General features: G+C 44.4%; 1 protein-coding gene across 2 annotated transcripts; it reads left to right on the top strand.

The window, feature by feature from the left end:
• The first annotated feature begins 5571 nt into the window (after positions 1–5571).
• Positions 5572–21773, top strand: plxdc1 (plexin domain containing 1). 2 transcript variants are annotated; one of them, XM_028967134.1, is made up of 14 exons: positions 5572–6015; positions 10850–10974; positions 14178–14324; positions 14550–14619; positions 14989–15111; positions 15206–15324; positions 15405–15504; positions 16718–16813; positions 16951–17032; positions 18218–18278; positions 18358–18472; positions 19170–19205; positions 19713–19864; positions 20852–21773. In XM_028967134.1, the coding sequence occupies exons 1-14, from the start codon at positions 5940–5942 to the stop codon at positions 20972–20974; spliced, it is 1425 nt and encodes a 474-aa protein (XP_028822967.1). In that variant the 5' UTR covers positions 5572–5939; the 3' UTR covers positions 20975–21773. The 2 variants fall into 2 exon arrangements, with proteins under 2 accessions (XP_028822967.1, XP_028822969.1); XM_028967136.1 differs by lacking the exon at positions 19170–19205.
• Positions 21774–24052: the final 2279 nt, after the last annotated feature.

Genomic DNA, 24052 nt, shown 5'->3' with positions numbered 1-24052 from the left:
GGTTGTTATTTAGCCAGTGTGTGCAAAGACACCTCAAACCCCCTCATCCTCATTAGCGTCAATTAAAAGCCCTTATCAATTAACGTAGGCCTTGCACATAATGAGTGCAGGACATGGAGACTGCAGGGTGTTTTGGGTTGGCTAGCGGATGGGAGGCGGGGGTCTGCTTGTGTGCTGACCGGCTCCCCGGAGCCCCTGCTCCAGATAAGAAAGAGATGGGCCTGAGGGGTTTCGGCACGAACGATGCACCAGCAGCATTAGCCTAGATTTAAACGGACACTAGCACAAGCCCAGTTCTAAACAGGCGCGTGCAGAGAAGGTCCCAGATAATCACATTCTTGCCTTATTTTGATCATCAAATTAGAAATCACATTCCAATCACATTCAAACATGTCAACCCTATAACTCCATTTGGCGAGGAAGAAATGGCCAATCAAGACAGACACCCAGAATAATGCTTTAACCTTTTTACATGCTGCCTGAGCAGAGTTATAGGAGCTGATCGGGGATTGGGGAGACAATGGGTCTTAAAATAAAATGTATTATTATTATTGTTGTTAATAATTAAATAATTAATTAAAATAAATAATATTAGATAATCAAATTAAATAATGTCCTTGGGGGATATTTTCTGCATTTTCATGCATTGCATTTTTTAATCCTTAACCTGTTTGGCTGTGTTGAATTAATATGGGTCAGACTTCCTAGAGGATATTAATTTTAAAAAACTTTATTATTGTGGTGTCAGATTCTTAAAATAGCATAAAATGGCTAAGCTACAAGAAAACGTCTTTACGTGTTCCTAACTGCAGAAAATGTCCCATGGGAAACCATTATAAGCACACCTATTGATCCCTTATTTTTCTTAACGTGAATGAATGCAATCCTTAATTTTTCAATATGCGCTAAGGCTTTCTTCACTTCATATAAGTGTCCACCAGTGTCCTTCTCAATGCATGCAGTAAATTCTATGATTTTTTATTTATACAAAAGGGGCTTCCTTTTGACATAATTAGGGTGCTTCCCTAATGAAATAATTAGGGTGTGTCAATATTGATGTTGGACTGATGGAGTGTGTGAGGTGTGTCCAAAAGTCATTTCACACATTATAGGTGTGATCAGGTGTGTGTGTTGGACATTTCAGTACATGGACACAGAGGACGACCTACAGGCTTGTGTGAGGCTGCTCATTTTGTATGCTGTTTACCGCTCAACAAACAAATCAAATGCAAAGGACGTGTTGACAGCTTTGATAAGGTAGGTGCTATTACACATCAGATGTGCATTTATTTATGTTCTTGTCTCAAAGATAAACATATGAAAGAAAGCATATAAGAAAGAATTCTTGTTTCTGTTTGTGTCGTGGCACCTCATTCCTCAGCAGGAGACCAAATCAGTGTAAAGTAAAGTAAAGTGAAGTGATTGTCACATGTGATACACAGCAGCACAGCACATGATGCACACAGTGAAATTTGTCCTCTGCATTTAACCCATCACCCTGAGTGAGCAGTGGGCAGCCATGACAAGCGCCCGGGGAGCAGTGTGTGGAGACGGTGCTTTGCTCAGTGGCACCTCAGTGGCACCTTGGCGGATCGGGAATCGAACCTGCAACCTTCTGATTACAGGAAGCTTCCTTAACCGCTAGCCCACCACTGTGGTCACTGGCCCTGTTCCACAACCTGGTTGACATCCATCGAGCCATCCTGGCAGCAGCAGAAACCATACAGGTAGAGGTGGGAGAAATGCTGGTGACGCCACACCTTCCCTGCTCTTCCTCCAATGCAGAAGTTGTTGAAAATCTAAATCTAAATCCCTTCTGTCATCAGCAGGAAGCAGTTTGACTATTGCATCGGGAGGGGGGGTTATGCGCCTTGTGCATGCAGCAGTTTGTATTTCATTATCAGCCGACAAACAGCAAAATGGTGTCTCTCAGCCACGTGGCCGTTTTGTCATGTGTGTTGAATGTGTGCCGTTTAATAAGGCAGATAAGGCAGGACTGTAACAACGATGTAAATTTCATGTGCATGGTTCAGCTGCTTCAAATAGTTCTTTGGAAATATGGGAGTCCTGGAAATCCATGTGATCCACGAAATCTAGTGAGCGCTTTGTGTCTTCAGACCTTGTTCTTATTAAATGTCACTAAGATGTTTCTGAAAATTAACTGGCTCTTAAAAACACATTTACAGTTCCACAGCCACCCATTAAGCCTTTACATTGTCCTTCTGTGATACTGTCAGCATCGTATTACTTTCTGCCTGTAGGTACCACATGTGGGCAGGAGCTTCAGTCGGTGGGATTCATCTCCAAGCAACTAGTGCACAGCTTACTTGTCATGGCCGAGAGCAGAAATCATCACCAAGCACACATGTAGTAAGGCTGCAGTCAATGTTAGCATCACAATTGGCAACCAGTCAAGACAGCAGACCCATTTGTCCATTGTAGTAGAACTAGACCTCCTAGAGAGGGAGGTCAATGGAGCATGGTGGTGTGTATTCAGGGCCGGTGACAGGGGTGTGTGCGTCTCTGGATGCACTTTTCTCTAATGAGTAGGGGGCTGCAGCAGCCCATGCAGTTTTTATGAAAGGGCAGCGAATGGAAAGCTTCCCCCCCGCATGTCTTCTGTTAAGAAATGACTTACTTACTATATACCTGCTAAAGAGGATGTTGTTTCTTCATAGCTTTTGTCCCATCTGAACATATATCAATCTGTAACACATGAATTATGCATTGGATCTAAAAGACCTGAAAAGAGTAAAGTTAAAATAATCTTTATGGGAAGTAATGGGCCATAACTGTGTCTCTTGTCAAAAATGCATAAAGCACAAGTTCACTAGTTCCAGGGTGAATGCTTTATACAATATTTGTTAAGACTTGTTTGTTTGGTGGAAAAAATGGTGAAAAAAGTAAAAATGTCAGAAATTAGTACCTCAAGGTTCTGCTATTGGTCCTCTACACTTCTGATTTTATCATTTGTGTTTCTTTCCATTCAATGCCGTTTTATTAAACATGCAATGCTATGCTTTCTAAGACATTAAATAAGTAAATTCTCAGTCTGTAAAAGAAAAAAACACCCATTTAGAACCGGACAGTCTTTCTGTCCCTCTCTGTTTGTTGCGTTTGACCTCTATATCTTCAGGCTTTATGCCTCTGTGAAGCGTAATTGTTACAATATCTGGGAATAGTGTTGCAGACAGATCTTATGTTGAATTGGAGAAAAAAATGAATTATTGTTTTGGGGGGAACAAAAGGACTCTTTTTTTGCCATTTGTCTAAAGTGTCTAAAGGTTTCCAGTTGGAAAAAAGCCTTTAGGCTCCAGTCTGACTTCATTTTAAAGGTTTAGAGAATCACTGCAGAAAACAAGCAACCGTTAAAAAAATTTAGGAAGGGCAACAACAGTTTTGATGGTCATGTTCTTGTCTTTCATTCAGGTTTACAAGCGGCATGCAGACATGTCGTGATAAAAACCCTGGTGGAAAGTAGATGATCGTAGATGTTTACAGTGATCTCATTACATTTATCACTTGTTTGTTTTGACACTTGGTTTGACAGTGATGTCACACTACATTCATTGACAACATCTGATCTCTCAAATATATGGTGTTTATTGGAACATCGTAAAGTGATGTGCTGTCTGAAGGAGGTAATTTAAAGTCTTTCTTTCATCGCTTCTTCTGGTTTGTCCTCATTTTTCATCGGCATCAGTACAGCAGTACTGGATATTTTCTCTATTTTTTTTAATCTCCTTGGAGACTATGTTAGGTACTTTATATACAGTTAGTTTGCTAATCTACTCTTATTTCAACTTAAAGAACCATGGCTAATCAGACAGCAATCAACACATCAATGATACAGACACAGTTATGGGCTGCTGGTGCCTTTTGCTTGGCACCTTCTGGGAAAGGGGTGGTCCACCACTGGAAGAAATCCCGACAAAAGCTGTCCTGTGGTCAGAAACTGACCAGGATGAGGAACACAAAAACGCTGGACATCGTGGACCTACAGGGCAGGCGTTTCTATAATCACGTTTGGTTAGTGTACCTTTCACCACATTGTAATTTCAATGGTGGGTTTCCATATTTGTTTAAATAAGTATGGACGCATGCTAGTCGATGTTTCAAACACCTCATACAGGTTCTGGACATGGGCACCCGTAAATACACTCACACATAAACTTCCAGGCCCAAGCATGGTTTGGTAATGTTTTTCTTGGTCGTTCCTGTTATACTTCTTGTGTTTTTTTCCCCCATGCTTCAGTCCTCAGATGTTTTGCTGGCTTCTTCTTCCCCCTCAACCTGTTTCCAATTGGATTTCAGGGAATGTGTGATTCCTTCTTTAATGGGAACCAGTCCACAGCATCTCATGCCAGGTGGACAGAGCGCACCCAAGAGGGAAAAAAGTAAGAATGGAAGGAGGGGGGAGATAAAAATGGAAGGTGGCGATGGAGAATCATAGCAGAGCTTCTTTTTTGTGTAGTTTATTTTTCGTGTTCATGCAGTTGGTTCCAATAAAGCCAATGATTTGTGACTGAACCTCACAATCAATTTCATTCGGTGGCTAATGAGTTAATGTTGCTTTGCTGCCTCGTCCATAACACTGAATCATTCTGAACATCATGATCGGTTTACATCAGTTTAAGTATTTACACATATTATTGTAAAAAATTGCACCCATCCAGTCTTTTTCAACTCTCACATAACCCCTTGTATTTGAACCAATAAAAACTTGCGTACAACGTGATCATTCTATCATAAATTGAGCTGATTTGGTGAACATTTCACTCACCTAAAACTTTTTTTTTCATCTTTTGGTGGGTTTAGAGTATGCCTTCCCACTCCATGGCTTTGTTTAGATCACAAGCACTCAGTAAATTGCCCGACTAACGAATCAGGCAGAGAGCCTACGGACCAGTCTCTCTTCTTCTGAAGAGTGGATGTATGAGTCTGGCTCTCATCCGTTTAGATCAGTAGTAGCATTTCATTGTACGGGTGCATGAGGCTGGGCCCAGCTGCACCAGACTCATGGGCCCAGCTGCCAGTTGTTCATTCTGATCAATGTTGCGGTGATGCATTGTGCAAATGTGAAATGTGAATTACCCACAATGTCCATGTTCTCACCTGTTGCCATGGCAATGGGCTGCATTTGTGTGTGGGAGGATAAATATTGCTGTTGGCAATTTATCCAGTTTTTCATTGGCTATTCATGTGTTCTGTAGAAATGAATATATCCACATGTCCATATATAGGCGTGGGAGTTTATCTTTATATAAACTATATATACATATGTGTTTTTACGTATTAAATGTATTAAAGTACCATATTACTGCCCTGCTCTCTATGTTTACATATGGTGAGTGCTGCATGCAACAGGATGATTGTATAAAAGAGATAGGATAAAATAATATAATATTTTTTCTATCTGTCTGTCTGTCTGTCTATCTAATAAAGATGGTTTGTTACAGCAGCGCCATTGTCTGTATTTTTCCACTAGGTGGCGATGGCTTCAGGAGGAGCACAGGAACATGTTAATAAATAAATAAATTTTCCTTTTTTTTAATGTGGGGTAGAGTTAGCCTCACTTCAAATCCAGAGCACTCCACCAGAGACAGAGCAGGAAAGAGCGACAGCAGAGAGAAACAGAGAAACCCGAGACATGAAAAGAGGCACAGACTGAACGCGCTGCATTTCCATGACAACAACATCCCAGAATTTTTGAGTCATCCAAGAGAAACAAAGTTGGAGGATAAGTGGAAGTTAAAGGAAAACAACTGTTTTCTCCCCTCCCCTTAAGTTGAGAACAGAGGGAAGAGGGTGGGCTCTCAGGCAGAGGACAAGCCGGAGAGGCTGAGCGCCGTGCCCTCCTCCATAAAGAGGTGTGAGGGAGCGAGGGAGAAGAGGAGTGGAGAAGGAGCGAGGAGAGTGAGGGAGAGACCTGGGTGGCCATGGGTCTGTATGCTGTTCTCCTGCTCTACCTCTTCCAGGCGGAGGTGCTCACGGTGTGGGGTGAAGAGCAAACAGGTAAGACCTGTCTCACACACACACACACACACACACACACGCACACTGTAAAAAGTAATCTTAATCTCAGCAGCCAAGGGTACATCTTTTGATTTCTTCTGGTCTAAACACTTTAAACTGTGTTTGTGAGAGAGTCTCACTTATTGCACGCTTGTGCATGTGAGTTTTCTTGTTCTCCAGCTGATCAAGGACCAGTTCCCTGAACTGTTATCACATTTTCGGTATTATATATGTGTGTGTGTGTGTGTGTGTGTGTGTAAAAACACACCTGCTGAGGTCTTGCGGCATGTTGCTCCTCCTTCCATGCCTGCGTTGTTCTATATTTTCTATATGTGCCTTCATCCGTCTGTGCATATGCATATTTATCTTTATTGTTGAGTTTTTATGTGTGTATTGTGTATATATGTATGTGCCATTGTGTTCATTGTCCTGATGGGTGTGTGTGTGTGTGTGTGTGTGTGTATTTTTATCCTCCTCGGAGATGCTGTATTTTTAGCAGTCCTGATTCTTCTGTCCTCCTCTCTCTGGCAGCCCAGCGCTGCTCTACTTTCCCCTGCACCTCTCCTCCGCTCTTGTGGCCTCCTCACGGTCTCTACCCAGTCGTTTCCTGCTCCTCCCTGCTGGAGGTAAAGCGGAGGCTGGCATCTCCCCACCACGCCACATCCTCTCCACCTCCAGCAGTGAGGAGCTTTAAAGGACCCGCGGACCATGGGGCCACGCTGTGTCGCTTCAAAATAAATCACAAAAAAGTGCAAACGTGGGACGTCTCATTCAGAATATTAGAACACCACCATAAAAACCAGATCTGAAATATATTTGGCCAATTCTGTGAGATTACTCCTCCAGAGGAGGCTGAAAGAGCCTGGTGGGAGGCAAATTTCAAAAAAATGTCACAGATGCCTGACCCAATTTCCCGGGGCCCGGAAATATAACTCTATATACCATTCGTGTAAAACTGGCTGCTAATATAATATCTAAACCTCCCTGACCAGGACAATGTACGCAAATAGCAAGAAAATATGAAGCTTTACTGGCGCCACAAGGTGAGATTTCGTCATTTACAGCAGAATATTTGGAAGGAAACGAGTGTTAGGCTGTTTAAATGGGTATGCGTTCCAATAAAAAAAACACACACACACACACACACACACACATATAAATATTTCTTATATTAATTTTGTCCCTGGGTCCCTTCCAGTGTTGCTTGAACCTTGCGTTCATCCATCTCCTGTTCTCGTCTGGCCAGATTTCCAGCATTTAATGGTGAACGCGACCACACTGCTGCCGTGGTTCGCTGTTGGATGTTAAGAGATCACGGAGCATCCAACCTGAAAAAAAAAACCCTTATAACAGTTTATGGAGCTAAGAGGTGAACGCTGAACATGTTCTTATTTATTAACATTAACATTTCAGAACGTTTACACGGTTCAGTCCGAATGCCAGAATTATGAAACTGAAACACTGCAGAACGGTAAACTGTGCATCCTTACAGCTGTGTACGAAATAACAAGAAAGATCTTCATGAAAAAACGAATAAAATGACACCATGTCATTTTAAAATGAGTGATGACTAAATGTCTGTGTTACAAAATTTAAAGCATAATCTTTTATTTCCTGTAATTTTGCAGGTATTCGGTGCAGTTATGCAAACAGCGCTTTGACAAAACCTGAATTTATCAGATGTGCACATTTGTAGGATCTTCCTTCCTTAGGCGCCAGGTCTTGCCACGGGCCACCCTGCAACCATTCCCATCTAACAATGACTCCTCGGGCCAGAAAAAGTTTCCCATCTGTGTGACAAAGTGACAATTTTCTCAACCTTGCAAGTGCTTGTCAACGTCCATTTAGAGTAAAAAAAGAAGCCATTAGAGGGTGATGCTGGCTTAACCAGAATCCGAGTCAAATTAGGCCTCTGGAAGATTAGGGACACGGAATGTCACCACCCCGTGACCGTGTTTATTCCCGTTTTGCACTCACTAGTCCCCATCTGTTTTCCGTTATGTCTGGCGTTGTCCTAAAGACGCCGAGCCCATATATTCTCTTGCTTCAACCTCTGCCGTCTTTCCACTGCAGTTATCAGAGACGCTGGCTGTGTTTGGGTCCGGGTGTTGTGGATACTGATTCGGCCTGTTCGACAAAGAAAGCCAGAAGGCTAGAAAGTCACAGGTTCGAACCCCACTTACTACCATGGTGTCCCTGAGCAAGACACTTAACCCTGAATGTGTCCGGACGGACTGGGCCTGGAACTACTGATCCTGTCACTGCTGCTCTGGATAAGGGTGAACGGGGATTCCAGTTCGGGGATTCCAGCTCCAGATTTGGAACTGGGAGCATGTTGGGAGATTCTGGAGAGAGGGGTTGCATGGTGCATGCCCTTGCACTCTGTCCAGGTGCTCTTCCATCTGCTGCAGAATCTGGATTATCATAGACAGCACTTGTATTATCCGGCTCTATTCTCCGAGGGTTTGGGTGAGCAGAACTGGTAAAGAATAGGCTAGATTGTGAGTTAGGAGTGAATTAAGGAGAGGAAAGTGACTGCCACTGTCAACATTAAAACCCGACGCTCTGGCGTCTTTCCTCGTTACATTGCTGGAAAGAGGAAGTGCATTAATCTGATCTCGCCTTTGTTTTGAAGTCACATTGTGCATCATATTGAAGATGTCTGTATTTCCATATTTCCATAAAAAGTATTTTTTTTATGCTCTGTGCATTTAATTGACGACAGATGTTCTCGAATGATAAAAGAGATAAAATGGGTTTGAAGACCCCCAGGGGACTGTGGGAACAGGGCTGGAGCCTGTTCTGTTTAAGTTGGTTAATTTGCATGTGTTCTTGTCATGAGGTGATCTTGTCATCTCTTTTAGTTCTTCTGACTTTCCGGAATCTTGTATTTCTTGCATTTTTTTGTCTTTGTCCCCTCTTCTGCCCTCGTCCCTCTCTTTGCTCTGTTGGAGTGGCACACATGAACGCGGGCAAGTTGACCTAATTAGCCAGCGGCACTTGTGGTGAATAACAAGGCGCTTCTAACCTGGAGTTTTTCGGCTAGTCTGCCCATCATTGTATTCTGAAGTAGAGGGTGACCTTTGACCTCTTAGGGTTGAACAAAATGTTGGAGCTGGACGGCTTGTCAAATCAGCGCACAAAAATTAATAAATAAAGAAAATAAACCGAAATAATGAAGTAAAATGAAATGAGTAACACGATGGAGTCCATAGTGAAGTAGATCACATTTCCATAACCCAGATCTCACATGAGGGTGACGCCCAGCTTCCTTAAATTAAACCAAGTGTCATCATTATCACCCAGAGTGTCATCATTATCATCACCTTGATTTGCTGTGATTATTTTTTCCCGTGGGTGCTGATGCGGATTGCTGTGGCTGCTTTGGTTTCACATTTACATTTACGGCATTTATCAGACGCCATTATCCAGAGCGACTTACAATCAGTAGTGACAGGGACAGTCCCCCCCTGGAGCAACTTAGGGTTAAGTGTCTTGCTCAGGGACACAATGGTAGTGAGTGGGGTTTGAACCTGGGTCTTCTGGTTCATAGGCGAGTGTGTTACCCCGTAGGCTACTACCACCCAGTATATTACGTATGAAAGGTTTCAGGACTCACACCTTGGTCTGTTCTTACATTTTCTTTATCGTTTTTAAACCACTTCCCTGCAGAAGAGCCACTGCTCTCGTGCTGTTTTGGGGACATTTATAACTTGGCTAAAAGAAGTCCGAATTCCTCTGGTTTTGATGACATGAGCAGCCGACCACTAACTATTTGAGAGGGCGCTGTGGTTTCTTTGGCGCAGCGAGAATCAGGTCATTTATTTCTCTTTTTTTTCCCTCGCCTGTTCTCGGCTGCCTCCAAGAACACATGCTGTTAGAGGGGAGCTTACTACGGGAATTTCGCGTGGCCGGCGTAAAAGAAATATGCGTTTAACAGGCGTTGGTGAGGAGGGGCAACGTCAACAAAAGCCTGCGATCTGAGAGCTGGAAAGGCGCCGTTTAGGGGAGGGGGGGTCATGGCGAAACCACGGAAGGCTTTCTCTTCTATCTCCTGCACCTTTCATTCATCTGTACCGCATGTGACACATAGGCCACGGCACAAACGTTTAAAAGCTACGGCCGCCTGTTTTATTGTACATTCTACACGTATTATACTGTACGTACACACTGTAGGGGTGTGAACTGTGGTAATTTTCAGTTTTACACACTTCAGCTCAGAATCTTACAGATTCCTTTAACATGCCTTAATATGGAGAATATGTGATGAAGGGGTCTATAAGGTCCCCTTACAACAGTCTAATCTTGGGCGTCCTCCCCTTCAGAGGACCCCCAATGGGATGCAGTGTCCCTCGAGTGAATCAAGTGATGCGGAGTTGCATGGGTGTCCCGACATGCTTGTAAACGTGGAGAAATCTTGCTGGGTGCCCCTTCTAGTGAGGACAAATGTGATATTTAGCCACAAATTTCACTTTAAAACAAATGGGGGGTGTACAGCTTGATTCGCACCAACTCACAAAGGTCAGATATAAAGACCAACGTTTTCCTTTAGACAGTGAAGCAAAACAGAAAAACACTAAACCAGAATAGAACAGGCCACACCAATGAACACTTATTCCAATAATTCGGTACATTATTCAGTAATGTATGTAATGTATGATTCTTTGCTGATTTTCAGCCCACTGGAACATTTAGCTACGGCTACAGAATAGAATATAATTAATGCAATTCTACAAGAATCTGGCAACATTCTTATATAGGCCAGTGCGTGCATGTGCATTCGCTTGTGTTGTGTGCAGCTTTGGCTGATGGGATTTCTGTGTCCTGTGATCAGATGGAGGACTCTCGGTGCCGCAGAAGACGAGGAGGGACCAGCCAACGTCCAACCGGACCAGACAGTTCCCCCTGGGAGGAGGCCTGGCCATTGACACCTTGCCCGACAACTTGACACGCGTAGTGGTGAGCAGCCAGCTGTCTGTTGTGTCACCAGACATGACTGGTAGCCCATCTGTAACGTCTGTGACATTCGGAGACAGATGAAGCAGACCATTCAGCATACACTGGGAATGGCTGCATTTTATACCATGCATGAAGCATCTCTGCTCCTCAGGAGACCTGGAAGCACCCAATCTCTCCATGTGGGCGAGACAGCGATTTTATGCGCTGCAGCGATAACTTATTTCCTATAGCGATATCCTGTCACTGGCACCACAGAAGCAGCACAAATCAGATGTTTGGTTCGGAAGTCTGAATCGTGGGGTATCAGGGAAATGTCCCGCGAAGGTCAGGCTAATGTCCGTCCATGCAAAACATTAATGTGCAAGATAAGAAATCTTGGACCACCCCGGCTTACATAAAACACTGTGCTAACGCAGTAAAAAGCCCTTCCAACACTGTTCCAAAATGACACAACAAAAAAAGGTCCTCCGCTCTTCAGCCGGTGTTTTATTGGTGATTAGTGCTTATCGGCCCCTCGCAGGTTTATTTAGTAAAGGAACATGGTGCTACGTCCCTAAACAGTACACAGGATTGGGGTCAGTTCAGTGCAGGAGGGAGATACGGAAAGCCAGAAGGAGGAATAATATGTAACGGTTAAGGTTATGGTACGGTGTTTAAGTGCCTGGGAGATATAGGCAGGCACTGAAGGGCTGCAAGAAGGCTTCATGTAAAATCTGATATTATCTCTTATCATTTAAAAAGTTTAAGATCATAAATTAATTAAGTTTTGAACCCATGAACCATTTTGCTCCACGCATGTTAGTCTTGTTAGGCTCAGTAGAAGTGCTCAGGCATTTCTGCCTACTGTAAGACCTACAAATACTAATAAAAATGTTCTGGCTCGCTCCTTCCTACCCTCAAAAATAAAAAAGCGAAGGCACAAGTGGCCAGTGGCAGTGGTGGCCTAGCGGTTAAGGAAGTGGCCCTGTAATCAGAAGGTTGCCGGTTCGAATCCCGATCTGTCAAGGTACCACTGAGGTGCCACTGAGCAAAGCACCGTCCCCACACACTGCTCCCCGGGCGCCTGTCATGGCTGCCCACTGCTCACTCAGGGTGATGGGTTAAATGCAGAGGACAAATTTCACTGTGTGCACCGTGTGCTCTGCTGCTGTGTATCACGTGTGACAATCACTTCACTTTACATAGTGGTGGTCACGTATTTAGGGCCTCTTTAGGAGGGGTCACAGGGCAGGCTGCTTGATTCTTTTTGAGATATGCCACAGTTTACCTTTACATTTATGGTATTTATCAGACGCCCTTCTCCAGAGCGACTTACAATCAGTAGTTACAGGGACAGTCCCCCCCCCGGAGCAACTCAGGGTTAAGTGTCTTGCTCAGGGACACAAAGGTAGTAAGTAGGGTTTGAACCTGGGTCTTCTGAGTGTCTTATCCTGTAGGCTAATACCACCCACAGCGGTTTGTGTTCCATTCCTCCATTCCTCTTTTGTGGTTACTCCAGTCTATGGGAATAAAACAGAAGAACAAGACAAACAGAGTAAAAAGGGAATAAAGCCACAGTGTTGTTTGGTTGGTTGGTTGACAAAATGCAGTTGGTGGCGACTTTTGCTATTGCTAATTCAGGGAGTTGTTACAGAGAAATACTGGGATGGGCTCCCCACATTTTCATTAAGAATGCTGGTTGTAGCCTAGTGGGTAAGACACTCGCCTCTGAACCAGAGGACCACAAAGTCCCAGTTTACTACTGTCCCTGAGCAAGATACCTAACCCTGAGTGTCTCCAGGGGGACTGTCCCTCTATATGTTGATTGTAAGTCGGGTGTCGGGATAAGGGTGTCTGGTAAATGGCGCAAAAGTAAATGCAAGAATCATATGAAGCCACGTGACGTCAAAAGTGGCCAAAAGTGCTATTGCAGATTGGGCTGAGATGAAAAGGAGTCTTATGGCCTCCCACACTGGCCAGGTATTAACGTTGCGTGTAATAACTGTGCGTAGGAGTTAAATGTGGAGTTAACCGATCGCGACGATGCAATGTCTCAGTAGCTGTAGCGGCGCACGTCCAGCCGGCACAGCGGCCGATCTGAAGTGGTAGCAGGCGAAGTGTGTCCGCCCGGAGGACCGGAGCTGAAGCGTCCCAGTGAGAGGGTCTTCTCAGGGTCTCCCGGAGAACGTCCAGCCTGCGCGTGCACTGGCACGGGTTTGCCGCGTATGGCCTGTGCCTGTGCTTATCCTGTTTCCCCCCGGCGTCCAGAGGAGGATCATTTCCATCGAATGATGGACTTGCGTTGTTGCTTCTCCCACACCCCCGCACCCAAATTCAAAACAGATCCTCTCCGGCCCCTGCCAACAAACAGTGTTTCTTTTAAGTGTGTCTTCACCTCTGGGGTCTTTTCTTTGCGTGTGCATCCAAGCCACCAAGTGAATGCATGCTCTTACAAAACATGTGTTTTGGGCTTTTTTTTTTATGTTTTCATCTCTGTGTGTCTGTGTGCGTCTGTGCTTTAAGTACCCTGGGTGGCCCACCCGACCTGGGCCGGTGGTGGGACAGCACCCCCCTCCCGGCACCGGAGGTTCCCCCAGAAACAGAGGCAGGTCTTGGGGGAGCAGATCTGGGTCAGTGCCTGTGCTCATCTGTATGTGGAGCGGAGCAGTGCGGCAGAGAAAGAGGGAGAGAGATCTGCTGTTACCTGCTCCACTTTTCAGATGCTCCTCCCCTGCCATGCCTATACCACTCACTTCCAGTCACCTTGAAAACGCGCCGCGGTTTAACGTTCCAAACTCACACCTTAACAACAGTAGATCAATAAACTGGTTTACAACTTATTTAGTGCAACGATGAAGCTCTTCAACGTCCAACAATGTCTGCAGTTTGTGGAACTCTGGCAGTTGTTCTGACATATTAAATGGATTAGTAGGGCATCTGCGGACCATTCTGGAGAAGCTGAACTTTGAAGTGTTCTGCGCACAGTTTAATTCGGCCAAGGGACTGTAAAGGTTCTGAGATTTCTATCAGCTCGTCGCGGTATGAACAGATGTGTGAGTGGATGGTGTGTGTGCGTGTACGTCCAAAGGTGGGCCGGTGCCCCACCTGGCGTCCAGTGTCCTGGGAATAAGCACGTCAAATTTTAAAAAGTTTAAGATGTTGTCTTTCAGACATGATGCATATTATCTTGTAATATACTGATATGTGATGTTGTGCTTCCTCAGGCCGACGCTCATAAATACTACTCATGGCGCAGCTTCAGTGCTGCTGTGGACAGGCACACCAAGGATCTCTGGACAGACCTGAGTGCCATTCAGCAGAGTCAAGTCAGAGTGCATGGCATTCTGTCCAACACACACCGCCAGGCAGCGGTAATACGCATGCTTGCAGACAAATACACCTTCATTTATACATACCGGCTTGCATCATATTGCAGGCTGACATGCACATAGAGAATAAGTATATAAGTATATGATATATATACAAGCAGGCATGCAGTAGTGGTCAAGGCTCAACATTTAAACACACATAAAAAAAAAAAAAGATTTTTGTCAATGTTGAAATTAAAACCTTTTATACACTTTCTCTCTTGCCAGCGTGTGCCGTTGTCCTTTGACTTTCCTTTCTATGGACACTATCTGAGGCAAATCACTATTGCAACTGGAGGTATGGTGCACAGTTCCAAAATAGGGCCCTATGTCATTGTCAGCTCAGTCGCTGTCTGTTGTCTTTAAACAAGGCCATGGCGAGATGAATGAAGCTCAGCCGCTGCGTTGGTACCTTTAGACTTACTAGGATAAGAAACCCTTTCACTAAACTTACCCGTTTTGCATTTCGTAATAGTTGGACACAGCAGTTTTTTTACTATTACAGCAGAAAGCTGAACATAACAAAGTGGGTGTTTAAATTGTACTCCAGCTTATTATTTACAATATATTGGTTTGCAATAAATACATTTATTTACTGCTGATAATAACTAAATTAGCTGGTATTTAACGTACTTATGCATCATTGATTAACACCTGACATTCCCAGGCTTCATTTTCACTGGAGAGATCACCCACAGAATGCTGACAGCCACACAGTACATTGCTCCCCTCATGGCGAACTTTGACCCCAGCTTCTCGAAGAACTCCACGGTGCGCTACCTGGACAATGGTGAGCTATTTAAGAGAAGGGTAATGTTGTGCCACGGCTGGCAGATGGATCTTTACCTGCGTGAGGAGCTCTGACCCACGACCTCTCACCCTAGGTAGGATGTTCGTGGTGCAGTGGGACAAAGTGAGGCTACAGGGTCGGGAGTCGGAGGGGTCCTTCACATTCCAGGCTGCCCTTCACCGCAATGGCACCATAGTGTTTTGCTACAGAGATGTGAGTTTCCCAAAAATGGCAAGGCCAGGTTCAAGGTCACAGTGCAGATTTGGTACAAATGTGCACTTCTCTCCTGTAAGATTCCTTTACTAGTAGAAAAGATCAACTCTACCGAGCATCCAGTGAAGGTCGGTCTTTCGGACGCCTTCATGGCTCTTCTCTCTTCCCCGCAGTCACCAGGTCAGTAACTTTTCCAACATACCACTTTTGGCAACACAGCACTACAAAATTATAGTACAAAAAATTATATTCATTGGTTTAAATATTGAAAGTATTTTTTATTAAGTGTTTTCAGCATGAACCTGTCATATTTTACTGTCCACACCACCCAAATTTTATATTGGCCTTTGTTAAATTAACCCTTTAAACCTGAAGCAGCTAATTTTTTCAAACAAACGGACAAAAAAAAAAAATCAAAATATAATCAGCATCCTGACAAATTTCAAGATTTCCTATCATGAAAATGTCCCTTTGTGAGATTATTTAACATAAATTGAGTTCCCCCAGCCTGTCTACAGTCCTGCAGTGGCTAGAAATGGCGATAGGTGTAAAGAGTGCTTTGGCCATTCTGCTTCACTGTTCACAGAGCGGCAGCTGAGACGGTGGGATTTGGAATTTGTCCCCTTATGACATAATAAGGGGAAAGGTTACCTCCCATTTCTCATGCTTGTTCTGCCCATAGAATTTCCCACCCCTCTTCTAAAACATTATCTCCACCAACCGTCATGGCTATGCGATGCATTGCATTTCATGTGAGCCTCTGAAGAACCAGGGGTTCATCAATTTTTTTCTGAGAAAAAACGCGACACGACTTCCGGTCTGCACCAAACACTTGTTGATGAATGGTGTTGATGACGTCATTTCTGTGAATGCCCGCTCAAATTTTATAGGCCGATCTGCTCCTCGTCCTGCCTCTCTACTCCTCATTAACATTTAAAGCTACAGACACCAAAATGGCACGTCCTGGGAAATCTCATTGTGGGACTGGTTAAAAGTAGCTGTAATTCTGCACCAAGGCTGAATTTCGGAGAGAGAGATTTCAAATGCTTTTGCTTTCCCTTATATTTCATAAGTCAATCTCTCCATTGCAGTTTCGTATCTCCTCCAAACATAACAATATTGATGGTGCATCATTTAATAGTCCAAAGTCTATTAAATCTATATTATTCAGGAATTTGTATTTTAATAATGAACAACATCACAGAATGCCTTTTTGGACTAATCGCACATCAAGCAATCTACCAATATCGGCATCTGACAAACCAGTCTCCTGTCTCCAGCTCTCATTATCGAATGATCCTGACCTAATTATTCAGGCCCAGTTTTTGTGTCACTGTGAATATGTGAATGCTAAAGCCCATCGGAGCTTAGTCGTTCTTTCGGCCTCTTGCAGATTCGAAGAGGAGGACTATTTATGAGTACCACCGAGTGGAAGTTGACACCACGAAGATCACCAATGACTCTGCCTTCGAGTTCTCTCCTCTCCCCAGTGAGGGCTCACCCCCACACACCTGTCCCATCACAGTTGCTGTAATAAGCACCCATGCAACCATCCACCAATCACAGATGATGCTGTCATAGCGTTAATATGGACGCGTTCTGAATTCTTTCTGAATTTTTTTCCAGCTTGTTTACAGCACACCAGCTGTGAAAGTTGCCTGAACTCCAACTTGACCACAAACTGCGGTTGGTGCAATACCCTCCAAAGGTAATGTGTTTTTTGCCATTGTGATACACGGCACATCACGCGGTGACACAAGGTAACGTGCCCCCTGCTTGGTGAGCAGCGGGCAGCCATGAAAGGCGCCTGACGAGGGGATCTCAGTGGCACCTTGGCAGTTTGGGATTAGAACCCACAGCCATGGAGGAACATGATAACTGAACAGATCAATTAATCAATCCATATATATGCATTTAATGACAGCGTATTCTGAGTCTTTCCTTATAATTCAGTTAGTGACTCAGTGGTCAGTAATCCTCCGCCCAGCTCTGTGTGCCCAGGAGGGGCATCATTTACCAACGCCCGGCGGTGAATGCAGGCGATGGTCCCCTTTCAGAATTACAGCCTCGGCCCTGAACGCGTTGCGGCGCCCGCTGAAGTGATGCCAATCGACCCAGTAGATCTCCGCCGCTCGTTTACAGCGAAGCCACGCCGCAGATGTCTGGCAGCGCAAAGCAAACGGGGAACTGACTTGCTGGCCGGACGCCAGTCATGCTGCTCCCCTTGTCTCGCGCTTTAGCGTCACACCTACAGAGCAGCGGGGTGCCGATTGGTGATAAGAGGCGGATTGGCTTCACTTCGTTGGACAGCCTCAAACATGAAAAAGGAGCCTTTTTCCCTGGGGGATCCGTCCTACGTCTTTTCCACTAAAGAAAAAACTATATTTAGAGCAAGCATCAGAAATCTCATCAGAATGACAAACCTTTTGAATACTGACAGGTGCACAATACAAATGTGACATGATATAATATACATGTGATGTTTGGATGCTATGATCTCAGAGCCAAAATGATTGAATTCCGGTGTTTCGATAGCTTCTGTGCCCACGGGAGTATAAAACCAAGCACCAGGGCATGCAGCCTGCTTCTGCTTAGCTTTGTGTAAGAGCAGGCCTCTCACATGAGGATTGAGGGAGGATTACAGTGTGGAGTTGTATTTGGCCCCTTGTGTTCCAGTGAAAGGAACTCTGGATGCTTTGGACAATTTCATGCTCCCAACTAACACCCCCGTCTCACAAATACCCTTCTGGAAGAATGATTAAAAAAAATCCCATAATCGAACCGAAAAAACCCTGTTATGGCTGTTCTGCATTAAAGCCTATGGTTTAAAATGGGATGAGAAGTTCACGTGCGTGTAAAGAATGGTGTACGTTTGACCCCGTGTGTGTTGCAGGTGTTCAGATGGCATCGACAGACACAGACAGGAGTGGTTAGACTACGGGTGTTCAGAAGAGGTGAGGTTCACCTCTGCACTGGCTTCATATTGCACGACTCCGGACGGGTCGGGCAACTGAGCTGTTGCTTGTCACACAGGCCAAAAAAGGCTCATGTGAGGACTACGGCCAAGACAGCTCCATGGGGCCCTTTTCCGAAGCCCCTAAAGCCACGCCCTCTTCTGCGGCTCGCCCCCACAGACCCGTGACTGAGGGTGAGTGTGTGTCCGTATTCCAGGTACATGCCACAACACTGTCATAAATATTCATGTTAATAATGGTGGTTGCCGTGTGTGAAATTTATGGAAATGTTCTGAGAGGAACATTTCAGATTGACAAATTTCTGAAATGTCCCATCTCTGTCCCTGATCTCCATTGTCCATCACCACCCTAATCTTAGTCGTTGGTATTTTCCATCTGCTCATATTTGCGATGGTCTTGGAAGAAGCTAACTGCTTGACATGGTCCTCACCTGCACAGTTTCTTCTCCGTCTGCAATGTATCTAGAACACCTAGCTCCAGCATTCCCCACAACCACTAATACTAGGGCTAATGTTCCATTGCTCCATGCTTTACTTCCTAGAAAACATCTAACATAGCATCTTGTGACAGTTTTTTTTTGTGTCCATTTGTTAGTCCAGAGTTTGTTCATCTGCTGTCTGCTGCAGTCGTTGAAGAAACATCACACATTTGGAATTACATTTACTTTGATGTAAAAAACAATATTGCATCTTAAATTCAGCTCATGTCAGTGATATAACTCATGTGCTAACCCGTCTGCTGTCTAGTGTGTTTGCACGAGGGCTTTTGCTGCCGAACAGCCATCTGTGACACGATGTCCATCTTCGCCGTCTCTCCCCGCTTGGTTTCTCTCATCTTTCTACACTACAATGCTCTTTTTCCCCCTTACAGATGACACCAAGCTTCTCTTTCACTACCATGGTGATGGTGAGTCTGCCAGTAGGTAGTATGGGTGCAGAATCGGTTCAGGCAATCATTCATTTCCCATCGGCCATGGCGTGAACACGGAAGAGTCTGTTTTTCATGCACTACAAGGCTGTGAGAGGGATCGAAACCCACGCGACACGTCCCTGCCAATTAAAGCCTCTTGCTACGTATTCATATCATCACGCTGTTTGGAGAATGACAGTCATGTGACCACAGCCTTGTAGAATGCAGACGATTTGATGTGCTGCGTGTGCTGCATGTGGTAACTGAGACTGTTGCTTGTGCATTTAAATGGATTAATTTGCTGCATGTGCGACGCTGCTGCTCTGTCTTTGTGCTCAGATTTCACCGTCCTCTCTCATCCAGTGCTGCGTCTGTTTCATAATCCGAAAAAGGAGATGCTGAAGGTTTGATGTTTTCCTAGTTACACTTATGCAACTGGGTTTCTTTCCTGTCTCAGTCAGTTTGTGGTCTCTGCTTTTTATTTATTTACTTTTCATCTATAAGACACACTGACGGGTACGCCAGGACCACCAGAGCACACGGCAATCATCGCCGGCGTAGTCGCCGCCTTGGTCCTGCTGGTCTTCCTGACCCTGCTGGCTGTCTACTACATCAACACACACCCCACTGTCGCCCCTCCATTCTACCTCATGCAGGTAGGGTCTTGTAGGCAGAACGAGCTCTAATTTTGTTTCAGTGAACAGAGTCCAATTGTATTCCATTACAGCAAAATACTTAAAATACATAAAATATTTGTCTCTCCAAGGATCAGTGTTAAAAGCATTAAAATGCATTCTTAACATTAGAATACGGCAGCATGGGCCTACAGTACAGGCCAAAATTTTGGACGCACCTTCTCATTCAATGTATTTTCTTTATTGTCATGACCATTTATAGTCTAGTTTCTTTGCTCTGATTACTGCTTTGTACACTCTTGGCATTCTCTCGATGACCTTCAAGAGGTCGTCACCTGAAATGCTTTTCCAACAGTCTTGAAGGAGTTCCCAGAGGTGTTTAGCACTTGTTGGCCCCTTTGCCTTCACTCTGTGGTCCAGCTCACCCCAAAACCATCTGGATTGGGTTCAGGTCCGGTGACTGTGGAGGTCAGGTCTCCACTTTTAGTTAAGTACATAACTCCACATGTGTTCATTCATAGTTTTGATGCCTTCAGTGAGAATCTACCAACGTAAATGGTCATGAAAATAAAGAAAACACATTGAATGAGAAGGTGTGTCCAAACTTTTGGCCTGTACTGTATATGTACATATATAGTTTACTGAGGAGACAATATTATTCCTAATATGAATATTATTTATTGTTGATTATCATCCATAGCCACTGCCACTGTAATGCATATTGACTGATGTGTTTTTTTTTTCTCAAGTCTGACAAAACCTATTTTAATATTTACAGACTTTGTAGTTAAGGATTTTCGCTAATTATTTCTCACAGAAATTTCAGAGGAATACCAGTAGAGGGAGCCTGCGTCCAAGAAAATTTATTTTTCTATTCTAAAAATATCCTCTTATTTCTACTGATTCTTAATTTTTTGTACTCTGAGTACCTGTTGTTATTTGTGTTTTTATTATGGCACACATGACTGTGCCAAGTTTGCTTGTTGAGACGAGTTTGTTTGTTCACAGCGTCGCACCACAAACTATTGGCCTTCCATGAAGTTCCGGAACCAGGGCTGCCACTCCAGCTACGCTGAGGTCGAGCTAGGAGGCTACGAGAAGGAAGGCTTCATCGAGGCCGAGCAGTGCTGAGGAGGCAGAAGGTCGTGGAGCGCAACAGTCTGCGGAACCAACTAGGGATTCCGATATTTCTTGTTTGTTTCTCTCTTCTTTATTTTTCGAGGAAACTCCTAAAGACTACGGTGGAGCCATTTAACCCACATGGACAGGTGTAACTCCATAGACTTGCTCAAAGGCTTTCTCTTTCCCCCGGTCCATCTTGCGGTTCCTTCTTGTTCTAACTATTTTAAGATGGAAGGAGAAGAGGAACATGAGAACGTGCAGAGAAGATCTGGTCTCCTGAAATCTGCGGCACTTCCTGTGAAAGGAGTCTGGCAACAGGATATTGCCAGTGTTACTCCAGCGTGTACAATATGATATATTTTCATTTCCATTCTGGTCAGATGTAATGTGAGATGTTCTTTGTGTTTTTTATGTTGTCTTTCTTTTTTTTCATGTAGAATTTATGGCTATGATAACTGGACTGCACTTTAAAAACATTTCCTTTTTTTAGCAACTAAGGTAGTGAACGCCCATTATTGTTAGGATGTGGTCTTTGAGGCTTAGTGAGACATCACTCTGATAGTCAGAAGGTATTTATACAAGCAGCAAAGGCATCTATTTTTGATTCACGAGAGCTTATGAATTCTCTGTCATGCGGGGAGAGCTTTTTGTTTTACAGAATGCGTTGGTCAACTAGAAGGCTCTCCCTGCCGGTGACCGTCCGACATTTAAATTTCCCACGCAGAGACTGCCATAGGGATCGATCATTCAAACGTTTCTTTTTGACCATACAGCGCACTATAAATAAAAGAGCTGAGCTGTAATGAGACCTTGTGTGTGACTTTTTCCTGCCTCGTCACTCCTCTTTCACCGTGCGTACGGGGGGGGGGGTCGCTCTGGAGAACTCCCGCCAGCAGCACTTTGAAAATACTTTGCAAACACAGGTCTATTACAACATATATATATAGTACAAAAGTTTGGACACACCTTCTCATTCAATGTGTTTTCTTTATTTTCATGACCATTTGCATTGGTAAATGGCTGGATCCAAGATCCGGACTCCTCCTGTTTTTGTCTTTTATACTTATTTCTAACAACCCTTCACCGGCAAATCCACCACTGAGCGCATTAAATACAGTAGAGACCCTCTTGTTTTCACTCAGAAGGGAAATTATGTTAAAATGCTTTTCATTGACTACAGTTCAGCATTTAAAACACTCACCACCAAGCTGGAGCACCTGGGACTCAGCTCATCTCTCTGTCAGTGGATCTCCAACTTCCTAACCGGGAGACCACAGACAGTAAGGATGGGTGGACATGTCTCAGCCTCCATCACCCTCAGCACTGGAGCCCCCCAGGGCTGTGTTCTGAGCCCCCTGCTGTACTCTCTGTACACATACGACTGTACAGCCACTACTAACTCCACCACCACCATCAAGTTTGCTGACGACACCATCGCGGTGGGCCTGATCTCGGACAACGACGAGACGGCCTACCTGGAGGAGGTTGAAAATCTGGTGAACTGGTGCCAGAGGAACAATCTCCACCTGAATGTCAGCAAGACAAAAGAGTTAATAGTGGACTTTAGTACCAAGCAGGAGAGGATCTACCAGACCCCTGTCATCAACAGGAGCCCAGTGGAGAGAGTGGACAGCTTCCGATACCTCTGTGTTAACATCACACGGGACCTGTCATGGTCCTGTCACATCAACAACATGGTGAAAAAGGCCCGGCAGCGTACCACCTCAGATGCCTGAGAGACTTTAGACTGCCCTCCAGCACCATGCAGGACAGGCGAGCCCTACAGAGGGTGGTTCAATCAGCTGAATGCATCACTTGTACCAAACTCCCTGACCTTCAATCCATCTACAGCAAGCGCTGCTGGACCAGGGCCAGGAAGATCGTTCCACCCCAACAATGGACTGTTCCCTCTGCTGCGATCAGGGAAACGCTTCCACTCCCTGAAGTCCAACACAGAGAGAATGAGGAGGAGCTTCTTCGCGCAGGTTATTCGAGATCTCAACAACAACACTACATAGAACTCCAATACACTCCAGCACTTTCTCTTCCACTTGGATCAATCACTCTGGACTCAATCCCCCCAGAATTTTGGCACAAACTCTTTACTCTTTTTTTGACTCTTGCACAATTTTTTTCACTTTATACCTTGCTGTTACACATATTTTATGTTAAAGACATTTTTGTGTGTTTGTGTGTGTGTATATATACTGCATTTTACTATATTATTTTATATAGTCTGATACACTATATAAACTACACTTAAAATATCCTTAAGCATCACATATTCTGTGAAGAATGTATGTTAACAAAACATGTCATTAATTTATTTAGGTGAGAATTAAAAAAAATCAGGACTGAGAAGCACAAAATTCATTCAATATTCTCATTTTACACTTTTCCAAATGAACGCCCAATCTCGAGGGCTTTTAAAAGCTTTTTTAGCGGATTCCTTCACTTTTAGAAGAATCACTGAAAAGACCTGGCGAAGAAGAACGAAAAATGTATATTTGAGGGGGCACCCGGATTTGAACCGGGGACCTCTTGATCTGCAGTCAAATGCTCTACCACTGAGCTATACCCCCGCACGGCCAAAACAGCGGGAACCGCGCTTTTCTACCCAGCAACCCGCACGGACGCTCCCGACGTTCACCGAGAGAAGAGCCGGTTTGCGTGCAATACACTGAATACGGATTTAACACAACAGCAACATCGGGTTTGTGAACCGACGTTCGCTTCTTGTAATGATTTAAAAAAATAAAAAAATCATAAATCGCCAATCAGAGGGAAGGACCGGAAATTCATTTCGACACCAGAGGGCGAACCGCGACGAACAAATCCCACGATTCGCTTATGTTTCTATCAACAGGTTAAAACCAATTATTTGCTTCTCCTGTGCGTTTTTTATGGCGAAATAATGTCGTGGCAACGTTTTTTTTAAGAATTACGAGTTGCTGGCATTGCTCAATAAAGTGCAGTGGACGCTTGTGCGCACCATTACTCCATATATGGCTCATTTTTGAACGGCGCCCACTGGCCCCGCCTTCCTCCTCCCAAAGGCCCCGCCCACTCGCCACATAACCCAGCGCG

The sequence above is a fragment of the Denticeps clupeoides genome, chromosome 2, assembly GCF_900700375.1.
Source record: "Denticeps clupeoides chromosome 2, fDenClu1.1, whole genome shotgun sequence".
Classification (NCBI taxonomy): domain Eukaryota; kingdom Metazoa; phylum Chordata; class Actinopteri; order Clupeiformes; family Denticipitidae; genus Denticeps; species Denticeps clupeoides.
This window is presented reverse-complemented; position numbering and strand designations above follow the sequence as displayed.

Bases quoted from the DNA above. Each gene is read 5' to 3' on its own strand.
- plxdc1 (XM_028967134.1), top strand. From the start codon at position 5,940: ATGGGTCTGTATGCTGTTCTCCTGCTCTACCTCTTCCAGGCGGAGGTG. The intron at 14,620-14,988 runs GTATGGTGCACA...TGACATTCCCAG, and splicing joins AATCACTATTGCAACTGGAG to GCTTCATTTTCACTGGAGAG. The intron at 15,112-15,205 runs GTGAGCTATTTA...CTCTCACCCTAG, and splicing joins GGTGCGCTACCTGGACAATG to GTAGGATGTTCGTGGTGCAG.